Genomic DNA, 15,330 nt, shown 5'->3' with positions numbered 1-15,330 from the left:
CTGAGTATAGTACACATGGGACGCGGGTGGCGCTGTGGGCTAAAGCCTCAGCGCCTAGGGCTTGCCGATCGAAAGGTCGGCGGTTCGAATCCCCGCGGCGGGGTGCGCTCCCGCTGCTCGATCCCAGCGCCTGCCCACCTAGCAGTTCGAAAGCACCCCCGGGGGCAAGTAGATAAATAGGTACCGCTTACCAGCGGGAAGGTAAACGGCGTTCCGTGTGCGGCTCTGGCTCGCCAGAGCAGCGTTGTCACGCTGGCCACGTGACCCGGAAGTGTCTTCGGACAGCGCTGGCCCCCGGCCAATAGATGTGAGATGGGCGCACAAACCCCAGAGTCTGTCAAGACTGGCCCGTTCGGGCAGGGGTACCTTTACCTTTACTATAGTACACATAGTGACCATTTTGCACAGGGGTTCTGTTCCTGACCCCTGTGTGCATCTGCAAAGCACATATAAGCCCAGCCTGCCTTCGTCCCATTCCAGAGCCACTTCTGGCTCAGCAATGATGAGTGTGTGCAAGATAGCACATAAAAAAATGGTTGCTTTCAGTATAGTATGGGGGGGGTTGAGAAAACTGATTTGTAGAATAAGGATATCATTTCAAAATAACAGCAAGAGCATCAAGAGATACTGCAAGCTCACACTTCTCACTGAGTTTGTATATATAAAGTTACATCTGTAACAGGCTCATTTATAATTATATTTTTGGGAATGATTCATGTCCTTATGTAGCTGTATTGTTTCATACTTTCTGGCTATCCCATGATCATAGCCAGTGCGGTGTAGTGGTTAAGAGCGGTGGTCTCGTAATCTGGGGAACCGGGTTCGCGTCTCCACTCCTCCACATGCAGCTGCTGGGTGACCTTGGGCCAGTCACATTTCTTTGAAGTCTCTCAGCCCCACTCACCTCACAGAGTGTTTGTTGTGGGGGAGGAAGGGAAAGGAGAATGTTAGCCGCTTTGAGACTCCTTAAAGAGAGTGAAAGGTGGGATATCAAATCCAAACTCCTCTTCTTCTTATATTATGAAGTACTGTAGCTGTGTTCTATGATACAAAACAAGCACTGCTAGGAGTTGTTTATTTTTGTTTTCCAATGTATTTCTCATCAATGCAAAATTTGGTGTGTGGCAAGAAAAAAAAATCTGAAAATGTGGCTGAGAGAAAAAAGTTTGAGAACCCCTGGAATAATTGCTAGTTGTGTCATTTTAATTTTGTAAATTTTATACCATTGCATTTCATACTGCCACCTCATGATTATTGGTAGTAAGTGCTTAAGAAATTAAATTAATAAAAAAAAAGTGGACATGATGCCAGTAAATGCAATCTGTCTATCTGGTGACAGATGCAAAAAGCACTGTATGTACATGTAGGGGGGGCAATTAATTTGTGGCAGCATGGCAAAATAGGGAATGTTGGTTTGATTGCCTTTGCAATAGGCATGCACTTCTTTCCCATTCACACCTGAACAATGGGAGAACTGCTTAACACCCACCCCTGTTTAAAATGCCAAAAAGGGGGATTCATGAAACTGTTTGTGGAAGTATACCTCTTTATTTCAGTTTAGTACAAATAACAACTATCAATTGAAACTGTAGAGTTTTCTGTTGCATCATTGACTGATCTAAAAACTTTTGAAAGGCATAATGCTAAAAACTTAATAGACATCTTAAGAACTGTGCAAGCAATGACTCAGATTACCGTACATATCATAGAGGTGACTATGTCTGCTACAATCAAACAGCATTAACGCAAAAGTGTGCATGAATAAGCAAATATTTAAAGTTGTCTCTACTTAAGCTACACAAACAATTGCCGTCTGTCACATTCATCTAAATTTAAATTGCTGAAGTGTTATCTACAAAAAAACAGGCAATTTCCTTCTAAAGCACTTACAAAGTGATATAACTAGACCAAACTAACCTCTGAACACAGGAAGCCATTCTTATTTAACATCAACTAGAAGAATGCTAGTTTAAAAATGCAGGAGATGAAAGGTTTCCACTATGCCAGCTCCCTCAGCCAGCAAGATGAGTGCCGCAACCCCAGAGTTGTCCACTGCTGGACCTAACAGTCAGGGTCCCTTTACCTTTACCTTTAAGTTGGGAATCCATTAAATGGCATACTCTGGGTTGAATTTGTATTTAATAGCTAACCTGGTCGAATTTTTGGTCACAGAAATTTGAGGCGAAAACCATCATAATCACTCCCACATATTCTTTTCATGAACTGCTTGCATTTCCCCCCACCAATTAGCAGCTTCAATCGCTTTCTTTAAACTGATCAAAGCCAATCAGGCATCACAAGGAGCTTGGCATCAAATCACCACAACAAATCAGAGTCAAGACAATGCTCCCTGCTATTACTCTGAATGAGCAAGAATTGAATCCATTTTTATTACACCCCAAATATTTACTACACAGAGCTAATGCGGGGGGGGGGGGATCTGTTGGGCACGGGGATTGAAGTTTAAGGCAATAGTTGAAGTGTGTGAGGTCGAGCACCCTCCTGTCAGTTGCATATTTTCCAGTGCCTTGTTATGAACCTAATATGTGGAGCTGCATTGTACTCCTTTCAGGAAGTTGTTTTACCAGCCTCTCATGCCTCGGTTGCTATAGAAACAAGCCAATCAAGGTTGTTTCACCATGGCAGGGGAGAAAAGAGGATATATTTTACATACTGGTAAAGACCTTAAGAGCAGCAACTGAGCCCTCCAGTTTGACTCTGTGTTTTCTGTTAGCACCAACCATCATTTCCTTTAGAATACAATTCCGGGATTCATAAGCATCTTCATTCTTAATAGCCACAATATACTCAATGCAGATACTGTTGCCTCCAAGGACAGTACAACATTTTTAGAGTAAAGAGCAGGTTTCCCTTCACCAACCTGTTGGTGCTGTTTTGTTTATCACCAATCATCCAATATTGGATTGATCGTGGATGAGGGGGCCAACCTGGTGTGTATTACTCAGCTTGCATCATGCTCCCTACTCAAGCTGGTATAGATTGCTGGCATGGCATCTCTTCACATTTGGGGCTTGCTTAAATTATGGTTACCAGACACCCCAGTTTCCTGGGGACAGTCCTCGGATTTACAAATTTGTCCCTAAACAAAATCCGTCCCCGGAATGTCTCCGGATTTCATTTAATGTCCCCGGATTTATATTTTAAGTGTTGTAGATTAGTAGGGAATGAATGTTGTGTGATTGGTTCAACGGCACAAGACACCTCCGGTGAGGCAAAATGGCAGACGCCACAGCAGCGAGCAGCTCCTGAAACCAGCCAGAGCCAACTGTGCTACCAGGCTGGTTCCGGGCTGCTGAGACTGCTGCTGCCACCGCCACTGCCGAGGGGGAACCGGGGACACCCGGCGCGTCAACTGGGGGAACCGCTGACGCACACACACACACACCCGCGACCCAAATCGAGCTGGGAGCGAGAGCACCTGGCTACCCAGCCGATTGCCCAGTGGCGCTCTGGGGCCAGGAAAACCCTGGAGCCAATGCAGGGAGAAGGAAGAGAGAGAAAGAGGAAGGATAAAAAAGGGGAGCCCCGACCTTGCCGTGCCGCTGCCGCCACTGAGGAGGAGAGGTAAGAGAGCACCAGGAGGGTGTAGCAGGAGACCCCCCCCCAAGGGCAAGGACACGTGGCCGAGCCCAGGCCCAACCTGAGCCTACTCCACGACAGCTAGCACTCCAAGAGAGCAGGCCGGGGCCCAGAGGAAGGCCGTGCGACACAGGTGACCACAGAAGACAAGAAGACAAGATATTACTTAATTATCTTTTAAAAATAAAAAATACCCCCCCCTTTTCAGAAAAAAGTGTCCCCATATTCTTTGAAAAAAAATCTGGTAACCTTAAGTTAAACTGACCCTTAATTTTTAGCCCACACAAGTGAATACCCATAGATGGCAGAGGAGAAGCAAAATGTTCATCTCAAATTGGAGACACTGCCTCAGTAGTTTAATGAAGCCCCTGCTCACTTCCAGGTTTGTAAGTGTGTGTATAAATGATTATTCAGTCAATTAAATGTCCACAAAAAGTAAGTGACAGTCATAATTGCCAATTACATAATCATACACAAATACAATGATTTCTTAAAGGTACTGATTCGTTCAAATAGTCTTGACAATTCCTACTGGTAACAATTTTAACTCTACTTCCTGAAAGCAGAGTTACTGTAAGCCAAGTGATTGCAGACATGTCACCAAAATCAGGGTTGCCAAAATATGATGCATCATAATATAGACGTAGTTCTAGTACATCAGTTAAGTCATGGTTTGGACATCATGACTGCCTTTTGCAGGCATAAGAACATTAGAAGAGCTCTTCAGAATCAGGCCAAAATTCCGTCTACTCCAGCCTCCTAGTGTTCAACCAGATGCCTATGGGAAGCCCACATGCAGGACTTGAGTGCAATGGCATTTGCCCCACTTGTGTACCACCTCTGACACTGGATATTCAACATCACCATCATGACTAGTAGTCAATGATACCCTTCTAATAGAATCAAAGAATTGTAGAATTGGAAGGGACCCTGAGGGTCATCTAGTGCAAACCCTTGCAATGCAGGAATCTCAGCTAAAGCATCCATGGCAGATGGCCATCTAACCTCCAATTATAACATTATCCTTCAATTAGTAACCCCTTTTAAAGCTGTCCAGTTTGGTGGCTATCACTACATCCTGTAAGCAACTAATTCTACATTTTCATTGTGTGCTGTGTGAAAAATTCCATTGTGTGCTATGTGAAAAAGTACTTCCAAGTACACTCACACAATTACTGGTTTGAGATAATCATAGGCTGCCTGATAACACAATGACGAACTACCACCTGAGCAAACCATGAAAAGGGAGGAGGGAATCCACATGTGAAGGGGGAATGGTTTTTATCAGAATATATTTAGATTTACTGATTAAAAGCCAGCTGAGTATGGGGAACAAATGCTGGCAAAGAGCCTGCACCACATCTGAATAGCTCTAGTCTAGGCTGATAGAAGAATTATAGTTATTTTTACACTTTTAAGAGTAGCAGTCACTTTTAAACACTTACAATTACAAAAAAGAGCCTACTCATTTTTATACTGCCTAAAGTTCTTTGGAGCTTTCCAGTTTTCCCCACACTGAAACTTTCACAGTTTGAGAGCCACAGGCATGATCATCAGAGCAGGGGCAGGGAAGGAGAGCAGAGAAAACAGTGCACAAAGAAAAAATATAAATGCACACCTAATACCTATGGCATTTCTTACAACTAAATGAGGCCTGCCCTGGTTAAGTATTGTTTGCTACACAGGGTGTGGAATGCTAGACAGATCAATTGGGTGAGAGGTTCTCTTTAACCACAGTAGCACCAAGAACAGGTTAAAGCCTATGCCTGGGTTAAAGTGAAAGCCCAACCAGATTTCTGTTATAAGATGTCTAGGGGGAATTTGTAACAAAATGTTGTAGTGTTGAGTGCTCCTGTTCAGCGCTCCAGTCATCAAACCCCAGGATATTCCAATCTACTCCCTTTTCTATTCCATTTTCAATCATACACACCACCCAAGCCAATGTTTTGTATCTACTGAGCACGACCAACCCTGATTTGGTTGTTCTGTGGTCCCCCCCCCCCAGCAAACTTTGAGGTTCCACAAGGTTCCTCCACATCTGCCAATACCTCCTTCTCGGGCATGTATGGTGCCATTTTGGTTTGTTAAGGATCTGCACTCACCTTGGAAATAGAGAGCCTGTTGTACTTGAAGAATACAGAATAGAATCTTACCGAAGAAACAACATAGATATCAGTACATGCAGCCTTTGAAAACATGACCTTTGGAACCAAGCTTAATAGTCTCTTTACTACCGTCAAGCTATGTATTATGTAATACCATCCTAGGAGGTCTTATCAAGATGGTGGGGCACATTTCTGCATGAGGAAAGATTAGCATGTTTTGGCTTATTTAGCAGAGAAATGGTAAGAGGCTTATTCACAGTGTGGAGAAAGGGGAAACAGAAGTTTTTCTCTTTTGGTAGTAAAACTCAGGGTCACCTAATGAAACTGACTGGCAATCAATTCAGGAAAGAAAAAATATAGTAGTATTTCATACAAACTATAATTAGCTTAGAAAGTTCACTGCCACAAGATTTGTTGATGGCTATAAAGGTGATGAGACAAATAGAGAAGACTGTCAAAGGGTGTTATCTATGATAGTTAAATTCAGCCTCCAGATTGAGGCATCACCATCTCCTCTATTTCAGATTAATGCATTTATGTGCTTGAAAAGTTATAATCAAAACCCATCCATGCACAAGAGGGAGGCACTGGCAGACTTAGGCCAAACCTCAGGTTTCAGGGTACAAAAATATTTAGAGAGGGGGAAATCATTAAAAAGATACCCCTCAAAAATAATAATCCAATAAATACTTGATGGCTACAGAATGCTTTCAGACCAAGGGGAGGTGGGCTGCAAAGCGGGTTGGAATGGAAATAGAATAGAGCAGCAAAGTAAGGAGGACAAAGGAAGAGAAGCACAACACAGGAATATTAAAAAGATTCAGAGAGTCATATCACTCTGTGGATAGGTCATTTTCTAGTTGGCATAGAGAAGCAACGTCTAAATGTCCCCAGAGATGGAAGCGAGAGAAGTCATAAAAATCAATTAAGAAATTAACCACATTAACACAGCTAGGATTGAGCACAGGTAGGTCAACTTCCAAAATGGAGAACTGCCCTCCAAAACAGCCCACTGAGGAATGAGCATACTCAGTAACCACATAATGCTGATTGACTGAAGGGATGGAATGCAGTGGGGGACATGGCTGACTACACTGAACAGTGTTGCAGGTCCCACTTGTTGCTATTAATCCTAGGTCATATGTGGGCTGTAGGAAAGAGGGATGTTCTCTTCATGCCCTTCTCATTGGTTTTAGCAATGCTCTGGCTATTGTACTCAGCAGATGAAGTGGGATCTGATCAATTCTGCTATGGTAGTGTGGCCAGCCCACTAGTCCCGAGACACACGCAACAGATTCTCGTATAACTAAAGGAAGGGAACCTCTGTAGAGGTCTGAAATGGGCTGCAGCTTCCTATCATAGGACCTGTGAAATGTTGGGTTGGGAAAACTTAAAGAATAAAGTCCCAAAGGCTCTGAAGCTCCTCTTCTCCAAAGTATATCATTGCAAATTTATGTAGCACAGCAGCACTTACAAAATGCTTTGAAAGCTTGTGATCTTACAAAACATGTCCTTAATTGCAATGGTATTAAAATCATGATGGAGCACAATTTAAACAGGGGGCTACAAAGGTAGATAGAAATTTGGTGAGCAGTTGTTTTTGAGTGCTTGCATCATCGGCATTCCAAAAACAGAGCAAACAGGTCTCAGGAACTTAGCATTCCTATATAAAAGTTTGACTCCCTGCCCCCCACAAACTATATTCATGTTCCTACTCTAACAAATTAATGCCTCTAGGCTTGGTGTAGGGAGAACATGTCACTTCTGCTTTCTCACTGAAAAGTATGTTTATGTGTTCACAGTTGCAAAATTATAATACTGTAAGTAGGAAATGATTTTGCATTATCTTAAAATAACTCCAGTTCAATTCAGCAAAAATGTTACCATATTGGTCAGCAGCTTCTAAAGCATATTTTTGAGGCTGAACTACATATTGGCAAAATTACACGAAAGAGATTGAGAATTGCATTATTTTTAAGTCCCAGGATTTTTATTTTTATTTAAAACTTACTCCACATACAAAATTAGCACATTAGGGGCAGGGCTGGGAAAGGCTAGGACGCTAGTCTTCTGAAATGTTTCAGAAATTTTTACATAAGGTAGAACAGTACAGATGGGAAATAGCATTTTTATTCAGTGCGTTTTAGGAAAGCCTATTGCGATCTGGTTACACATGTAGTGCAGCTGATCTCCTTGTTTACTGAAGACTGATATACATCTAAGACAGAACTTGGGAGTGACCAAGCACAGTGGCCTTGGGTAAGAAAAGGTATGGTGTGAGAGAAGGAGCAGGTCAGAGAAGCAAGACATGACACACAGTTATTGCCGTGTGCTGGTCCCTCGAGCTAGCCAGAGGGCTTGTGGTTGTTCTATCAGTGCTCAGGTCTGCAGATGCTGCCATTAAATAAAATCTCTCTCATCCATTATTTGATTGTGGACGAGAAGGATGACATGGCTAACATTGTTATAGTTAAACAATTATATGACCTCACATAGACTTCTGAAGGCAGCCCTGTTTTGGGAAGTGTTTAAGTGTTTGTTTCATCCCTTTATATTTTGTTGGAAGCTGCCCAGAGAAGCTTCGATAACCCAGTCAGGTGGGGTATAAGAAATATTTATTATTATTATTATTATTAGCCAGTGGCGTAGCGTGGGTTGTCAGCACCCGGGGCAATGCAAGTAATTTGCGCCCCTAACCCATGGATTTGCGCCCCCTAACCCTAACCCCCAGATGTTGCGCCCGGTGCGGCCGGCCCCCCCTGCACCCCCCACGCTACGCCACTGTTATTAGCTGCTGCTGCTGCTGCTGCTACTGCTACTACCACCAAGACTTGGGTGCATGAGCAGGGTGGGATTGGTGTTACTCAGGTTTGCCCAGTTGGGTACTTGATTCAGCACTGGGCAGACCTGGAGCTCAGGAAAGGTTGCTGTACAGATCTTTTTCTCCAGCTTCCTGTCTGCTTGAGTGGGGATCGAGAGTCTTTGTGCCTTATGCTGGGCAATTAGGAAAGATGGGGGAAGCTGCTAGTTTACAGTCCACCTCACTGCCCAGCAGTCTTTCTGCCTGAGCTGACAGAAGTGATATCAGACATGGTGTTGAAGATCCAAACGTTGTTGATTTGGGGGAACTTCAACATTAAGGCTGAGCCCATAATACTGGGGTAGCTCAGGACTTCATGGCTATGATAACTTTGGAGCTGTCCCAATATGCCATCAGACCAATGTATGTGACAGGCCACAGTCTGGATCTGGTCTTCTTGACCAGGCAAGGAGGAGGAAAATAAATCCACTACTAGGGCTGGGTGATACCTGTTTTTCAACATTGTGATATATCACCAGCTAAATATTGTGATATACTGATGCATCATGATGTCTGAAATGTATCTCAACTGCTTCTACCTCCCCACGTCCTTCCACCTTAAGGATGAAATAAGGTGAGGAGGAAGAAGCAGCTGAGATACATCGCCCCACCCTATCCACTACTACCGGTCCCAGAACTCACTACTCTCTCCCTACTGTGAGCAATGTGTTAGTTTCATGGTTCTTTAGATCAGAAAGCAGAGGTACAAATTAAGTTACATGAGAAGAATTCACACTCCCCACTCACTCCTTTGTAAATAGGCAACTTTCAATATGTCATAGAGCTATAAAGTTCAAGATGTCCACCAAGCTAGTATAGGCTCTTTGTATGCAGGGGCGGAGGAAGGGGGTTGCGATGGGCGTGGGCCACCCCAGGTGTCACCACTGAGGGAGGTGAAAAAATGCTGGGCAGCACTCACCGCGAGGTCTCCTGGGAGAGACGCGGTGGCTTGGGCGTGCGCAGGCTTGATGCTGCCCAAACCATCCACCAGCTGCCTCCCCAGCTGTAGGGCGGCTGAGTGGGAGGAGGCAGGCGGACTCCAGAGGCCCTGCGGTGTGACCCACCTCTATGGGCAGCTCACCCGCCCTCACCACGCACCAGGACGCACCGTCCCAGGCACCCGAGCGGCTTCCTCCACCACTGTTTGTATGATCTTAAGCAGCTCTTTGGATGCTAGCAAATGTATCAAGAATCATAGAATTGTAGAGTTGGAAGAGACCTTGAGGGTCATCTAGTCTAGGCCTGATATCTGGTTTTCAACAGCAGGGCTCTCTGAAGAGAGCTGAGGACTGGAGGCCATGTGTGAAATGCTGGCGATGCAGCGTGCTGGCATTCACAATACATTGCCGGGGCCAAAATTCTGAAATTGTTACCATGATCTAGATTTCAAACTGGTTTTGGATGGTCTATCAATAGATTGCCCTTTCCTAATCTAGTCCAACCCCCTGGGGGGAGGGAGCTCAACACAGACCAATCAAAATGGTATGGAAGTAGGCATTCCTTCAGGATGCTGAATCCCAAGCCATGTAAGGCTTGTAAAGGTAAGCAGATGAACTTTGAATTGTGTTTGGAAACAAAATATAAGCTGCACAGTTTTTCAAATACTGGTGAGTGGTGTTCCCAACAATCACTTATATATTTGAATACCACTTCCAGACAGTATTCAAAAGCAGTCCCACATACAACACATTAGTCCATTCTGGAGGCACACCTGGGCCAAAAGGCACACCTGGGACAAAGCTGGACATGGGAATATCCCCCAAAGCTGTAAGAAATCTTGGGGCAGGCACCGGTCAGTACCATGCCATCCAGAATAGGTTAAATCATCAAGCCACAAGCATCCACCTTAATGGGCTGAATTTCAGTTAATTGGCCCTTATCCAGCCCGTTATCCTGTCTGGGCACCAGTTCAGAACTTCCACCGCTTCACCCAACTTGGATGAAAAAGAAATACAGCTGCGTGTCATCAGCATACTGATGCCAAGAATGAGCTCCCATGATTCTCATATTTCAGATTCTCTCTTAAAACACTTCCTCTGAAATATTTCTAAAATATTGGATACAGGTATCTCTTCTTCTGCAGAGTGAGAGACAAAGTCCTGGCCAGTGACTAATTTTTTTCTAGCATCAAATGTGCTGGCTGGTAACAGGGCTCTGACAACCTGTGAGATACCACAGGGGCAAAACTAGGCTTTATTTCACCTGAGTCAAAGACCCAGGTTGGCACACACCTTGACAGCATACTACAACATTTCCAGCAATATAGATTTCCTAGACAATTTGTGAGTAACTAAGAAAGCTGTTGTGATTACACAAATCCATACTAATAAGAAAGCTGAAATATTTTTATTGGACAGAATGCTGATATTTTGAATCCCATTTGCATTCTTTAGTCTCTATAGTTCTTTAACACATACTGCACTCTGCCAAGTTTCAGTTTAACCTATGAGAGTCCCCTTTGTGCCCCTTTGTTTATACTTTAAAATATCCAGTTTTGAACTGCATATGTAGGAAGCCTGCAATAATGTTATGAAGGTATTTAAGGCATCTCACTGCTCCCAAGTAACTGAAACTCCCATCCCTCAGTTTTCAATTACCTATTATTAAACCACTCTGTCTCCTCTCCAATCAAATTCACTTCATATCTCATTTCATTGCAGTTCCTTATTTCATCAGTAAAATTCTATATCAGAGTAACATGCTTCAAAAACACTTTCACTGCAGTTCATATACTTCCTAAAGAAATAGGGGTAGGGTAAGGGGAACAGAATATTGAGATGTCAGTGAACTATTAAATATGAAATGAGTTAAACCAATTACTACCATAATGGGGCTCTGCAATGGGACCAACATTGATACCACATGCTACAGGGCATAACAACGAAGCAGAATTACACAGCAGTCATGCATGCATTTACCTCTAAAGCCATGAGGTCTGAAGTGCTCATTCCATATAGTGGAACAAGGTTTGTATTTCTTCTGCATAACTAGAAAATGATGACATCTTTATAAATATGAAAAATTGAACAAGAAACTCACAAAATTTCTCTTTTAAAAAACCCTTTAAAGCTTTTAAAAGCACTGGTCACACTGGCAACTTGAAAACTCTTCCTTTCCTCCAGCAATAGGTGCAGTTGACTTTCAGTAATCAGTACCAGTTTTGGATACTGCTTAATATTTTCCCTATACAGTGGTACCTCTAGTTACGAACTTAATTCGTTTCGGAGGTCCATTCTTAACCTGAAACCATTCTTAACCTGAGGTACCACTTTAGCTAATGGGACCTCCTGCCGCCACCGCACGATTTCTGTTCTCATCCTGAAGCAAAGTTCTTAACCCAAGGTACTACTTCTGGGTTAGCGGAGTCTGTAACTGGAAGTGTTTGTAACCCGAGGTGTTTGTAACCTGAGGTACAACTGTAGCAACTTTATGTTTAACAACGTGTATGTTTATGTCCTACTGTTTGTTTAGTCACACGGAGCAGAACTATTTTGTTTAGAATCATCCAAGCCTACATTAGGAAGTTCAGCAAGTTAATTCACTATCTATAGTGTCCATGCCAGACTCTCAAACACAATACAAACTTACACTGATTCCATCTGAAAAAGATACATTTTCAGCCCAACAACTTCAAACAGTTCTGACCTTTCATATATTCAAACCATGCTTCCAAACAGGATGTGCCCACATGCCAAGTCACAGGCTCTAACCAACTCCAGGAAACATGCATTTAACTTCAAATGCATACAAGTTATCCTAATGAGTCCAATTGTTTACTCACATTAAATGTTTCTAGGACTGGAGCTTGAACCATAAGATGATCTGAAACCTGCCTAGGGATATTGGAAACCTAGGAAAGTCATAGGTGGAGAAGCATCTATTAAGGTCTTCAGACAGTTGTCATTTCAGGAATCAAATCATTTTATAAATAAGTGATTAGAAATCCACTTCAATAAAGATCAATCACGCACAATAGTGTGATTTGTATATTTGTGTAAATGGCAACACACACAAATTATATTTCCCTTGGCATATGAAGGAACTATCCCTGAAGTACAGCAAAAACAATCTCTGTAGGAAAGTGTTAAGTTTGAATAAGGGATTAAATTAATATTATTAATTCTGCTGTTATTATTTTTACAGATGACACTGTTTGTAATTCAGCTACCAAAGACAAAGAGAAGCTGTAATACATTATAATCTAGATCTGAAAATGAATTAAGTTGAATACACAAACTATAATACGACTATAGTGCAACACAAACAAAAGTAGATATGCTTACATTTTAGGCAAAACACAGAAAACGCTTGAGGTTTTTTTTTGTAAATTCTATGTGATGATAGTTAGACACTACCTTTATTAAATACAAAGTAATGTATAATTTTGAGTTGGGGAGAGATTTTCAGGGTGGAGTAAGTAAGGAGAAGGAAAAAATGTTGCTAGACAGAAACCCCTATCCTCACTTTGTAACAATCTTAAGAGAACAGAGTCATTCTGCATTCTTAATTATATTAGATTGTATCTGTAAAAAGACCTCAGGTTGCAACAAGACATGCTGAGACCAAGAATGGTCTCTCCCTTTCACTACATGTGACTCAGAATTTTTATAAAGTAAGGAGCCGAAGTAAAGAAAAACACATTAGCAAAGCAGGAGATTAATTTTAGACAAATAGCCAACTGAGAGTATTTCCCAGCATCTGGTAGACTTAAGTATGTGAAATGCCTCTTCCATTCTGTTTTGAGACTGATACAAACTTCGGTTTCATCATGTTCAACATTTTCCCTTTTCTCTACACCCCCATTTTTTGTTTAACAACCAGTCTGAAGACTTATGATCAACTCAGAAGCTTGCATGATTTGTCATTCCAGCAGGTCCTAATAAAGGTACAGCGGAACCTCGGTTTTTGAACGTAATCTGTTCCGGAAGAATGTCTGACTTCCAAAATATTCGAAAACGGAAGCAATTACTTCCGGTTTTCGACGTTCAGGTTCTGAATCGTTCAGCTTCTGAGACACTCGAAAACAGAGGTTCCACTGTATTCATGTTACTCTCTCTTTATGGAATTTTTCTAGTAAACCTGCATGCTCCAAACAGATTCAGGCAAATTCTGGCTTCTATACTTTCAAGGAGAGAATGGCCACTAACTTAATCTGCAAAAAGTCTCTATGGTTGTAGCAAACTGCAGACTGGGGCTTCCAATGACAACCAGCAACATCTTCCCCCAACCTCTATTCTGTCTCTCAAGTGTTGTTTTGCTCTCAAATAACAAGTGTTTACTTGCATTCCAGTCTTAGACAGAGTTCTAGTGGACTTGAAAGCTTAGACAGTATATTAGTTCTGTGATTTTAAAACTGGTCCTAATATAGGTACTGTTTTACTATCCCGGTATGAAATTTATATTTTAGAGATTCAGTGTTTTACCTTATTTTTCATAAAGTCACCTCACTGACCACCAGGCAGGCAAAGTAACTATTCTTTGGAACAATTGTTAGACCTGAGAGAGTCAGGAAGATAAACTGAGAATAGCTGAATTGTTATCTACAAAGGCCAAGAAATGGCCTTCTTAGATATATGAAGCTAACACACTCCTGTCCCAATCACAGTATGGGAGATATTACACAACATCTACTTGATTTTACATTGCTTACATCTGTCGGATCCTTTGCATGCAGACTCCCATTTCCTTCATTTTCTTTCTGTCCTATACTCCCTTCTCTAAAAGAAACCTTCAACTGCACACACAGAGGGAAACGGAAAAGGTGCCAGTGGTGGAACCCATCTTAGGTCCAGGCACTCACAAGCTGAAGACCATGGCTCCAAGCCTTAGAATTTTAAGTCATGCCTGAGGCAGGTAAAAAAGAGCAACTTCACACTAAAAATGCAGAAAAAGAAAGCACGATTTGGCTGAAAAGTTAGAGATCAATGAACAGAGGCTGAGTTTTTTGGATCCCACCCTCACCCAGGACCTGTCTGTGTAAAGCACAAATCACCCTCACGCCACAGTCTCCGGTGTTGACGCCAGCGCTTCTCAAAACAAAAGTTTACAATAGACGCTTCCCCAGCCAAAAAGCCTCACTGCCTCTTTCTAGAGGAACCGCGGCTGAAAAGCCACTTTCTCCAGGGAACCCGGAAGCCCCAGAAACACGCCCCTGCCACCTTTGCACCTCGCCGCCCGGAGCCCCTCTTTCCTCCGCGCGCCCGCCAGAGGATCTCTCGGGGCTTCGGATCTCTCTGCGCCCGAGGTAACCCCGAAGGCGCCGCCGCCGCGCTCGGAAAACACATGGGCGGCCGCCGCTGCGCCTCCGAAAGGCGGGGATTCTGCCCGCGGACAACCGCACCTCAAGGCGCTCGAGGAGACACACCCCCACCCGCCCCATGGCAAGGCAGCCTGGCACGGGCTCCCTCGCCCCCCCCCTCCGAGCAACTCCGCCCCCCCCCAGGTCGAAGCACCTACCTGAGGAGGCTGGAGAGCGGGTGCCCCCCGCCGCTGCCACCTCCGCCGCCGCCGCCCCCCGAGGACCCGGAGCCGCCGCCGGAGCCGAAGCCCGAGCTGAGGCGCTTGCCCGAAAGCAGCTTCTCCACGGCGGGGAGGTTCCCGGTGCGGGCGGCCTCCAGCAGCTCCTGCTCTTTCCCCATGGCCCGGCCCCGGCCCGGGAAGCCAAACCCCCCGCCTCTATACTACTACCCGTCTTCGGCTGCCGCCGCCGCCGCCGCCGCCGCTGCCTCAGCCCAGCCGGCGCGTCCTTCCGGGGCGGAGCCGAGG

The 15,330-nt window shown here is 43.8% G+C and overlaps 1 protein-coding gene across 11 annotated transcripts in view; it reads right to left on the bottom strand.

Moving 5' to 3' along the window:
- The window catches only part of ANKS1A (ankyrin repeat and sterile alpha motif domain containing 1A), a 114,958-nt gene extending 99,680 nt beyond the window's left edge, over positions 1–15,278 (bottom strand). For 5 of the 11 annotated variants that reach the window (XM_082226833.1, XM_082226822.1, XM_082226830.1 and 2 more), the window contains exon 1: positions 15,022–15,276. In XM_082226833.1, the coding sequence (XP_082082959.1) occupies positions 15,022–15,203 (182 nt within the window). In that variant the 5' untranslated portion in view covers positions 15,204–15,276. Of the gene's footprint in view, positions 1–15,021 lie in introns of all 11 variants that reach the window. The other 6 variants (XM_082226821.1, XM_082226826.1, XM_082226829.1 and 3 more) reach the window with 2 other exon arrangements.
- Positions 15,279–15,330: the final 52 nt, after the last annotated feature.

The sequence above is a fragment of the Podarcis vaucheri genome (genome assembly GCF_965113315.1).
Source record: "Podarcis vaucheri genome assembly, chromosome: 6".
In the NCBI taxonomy this organism is placed as follows: Eukaryota; Metazoa; Chordata; class Lepidosauria; order Squamata; family Lacertidae; genus Podarcis; species Podarcis vaucheri.
Note: the sequence above shows the minus strand (reverse complement) of the source record. Positions and strands in the feature narration are given on the sequence as shown.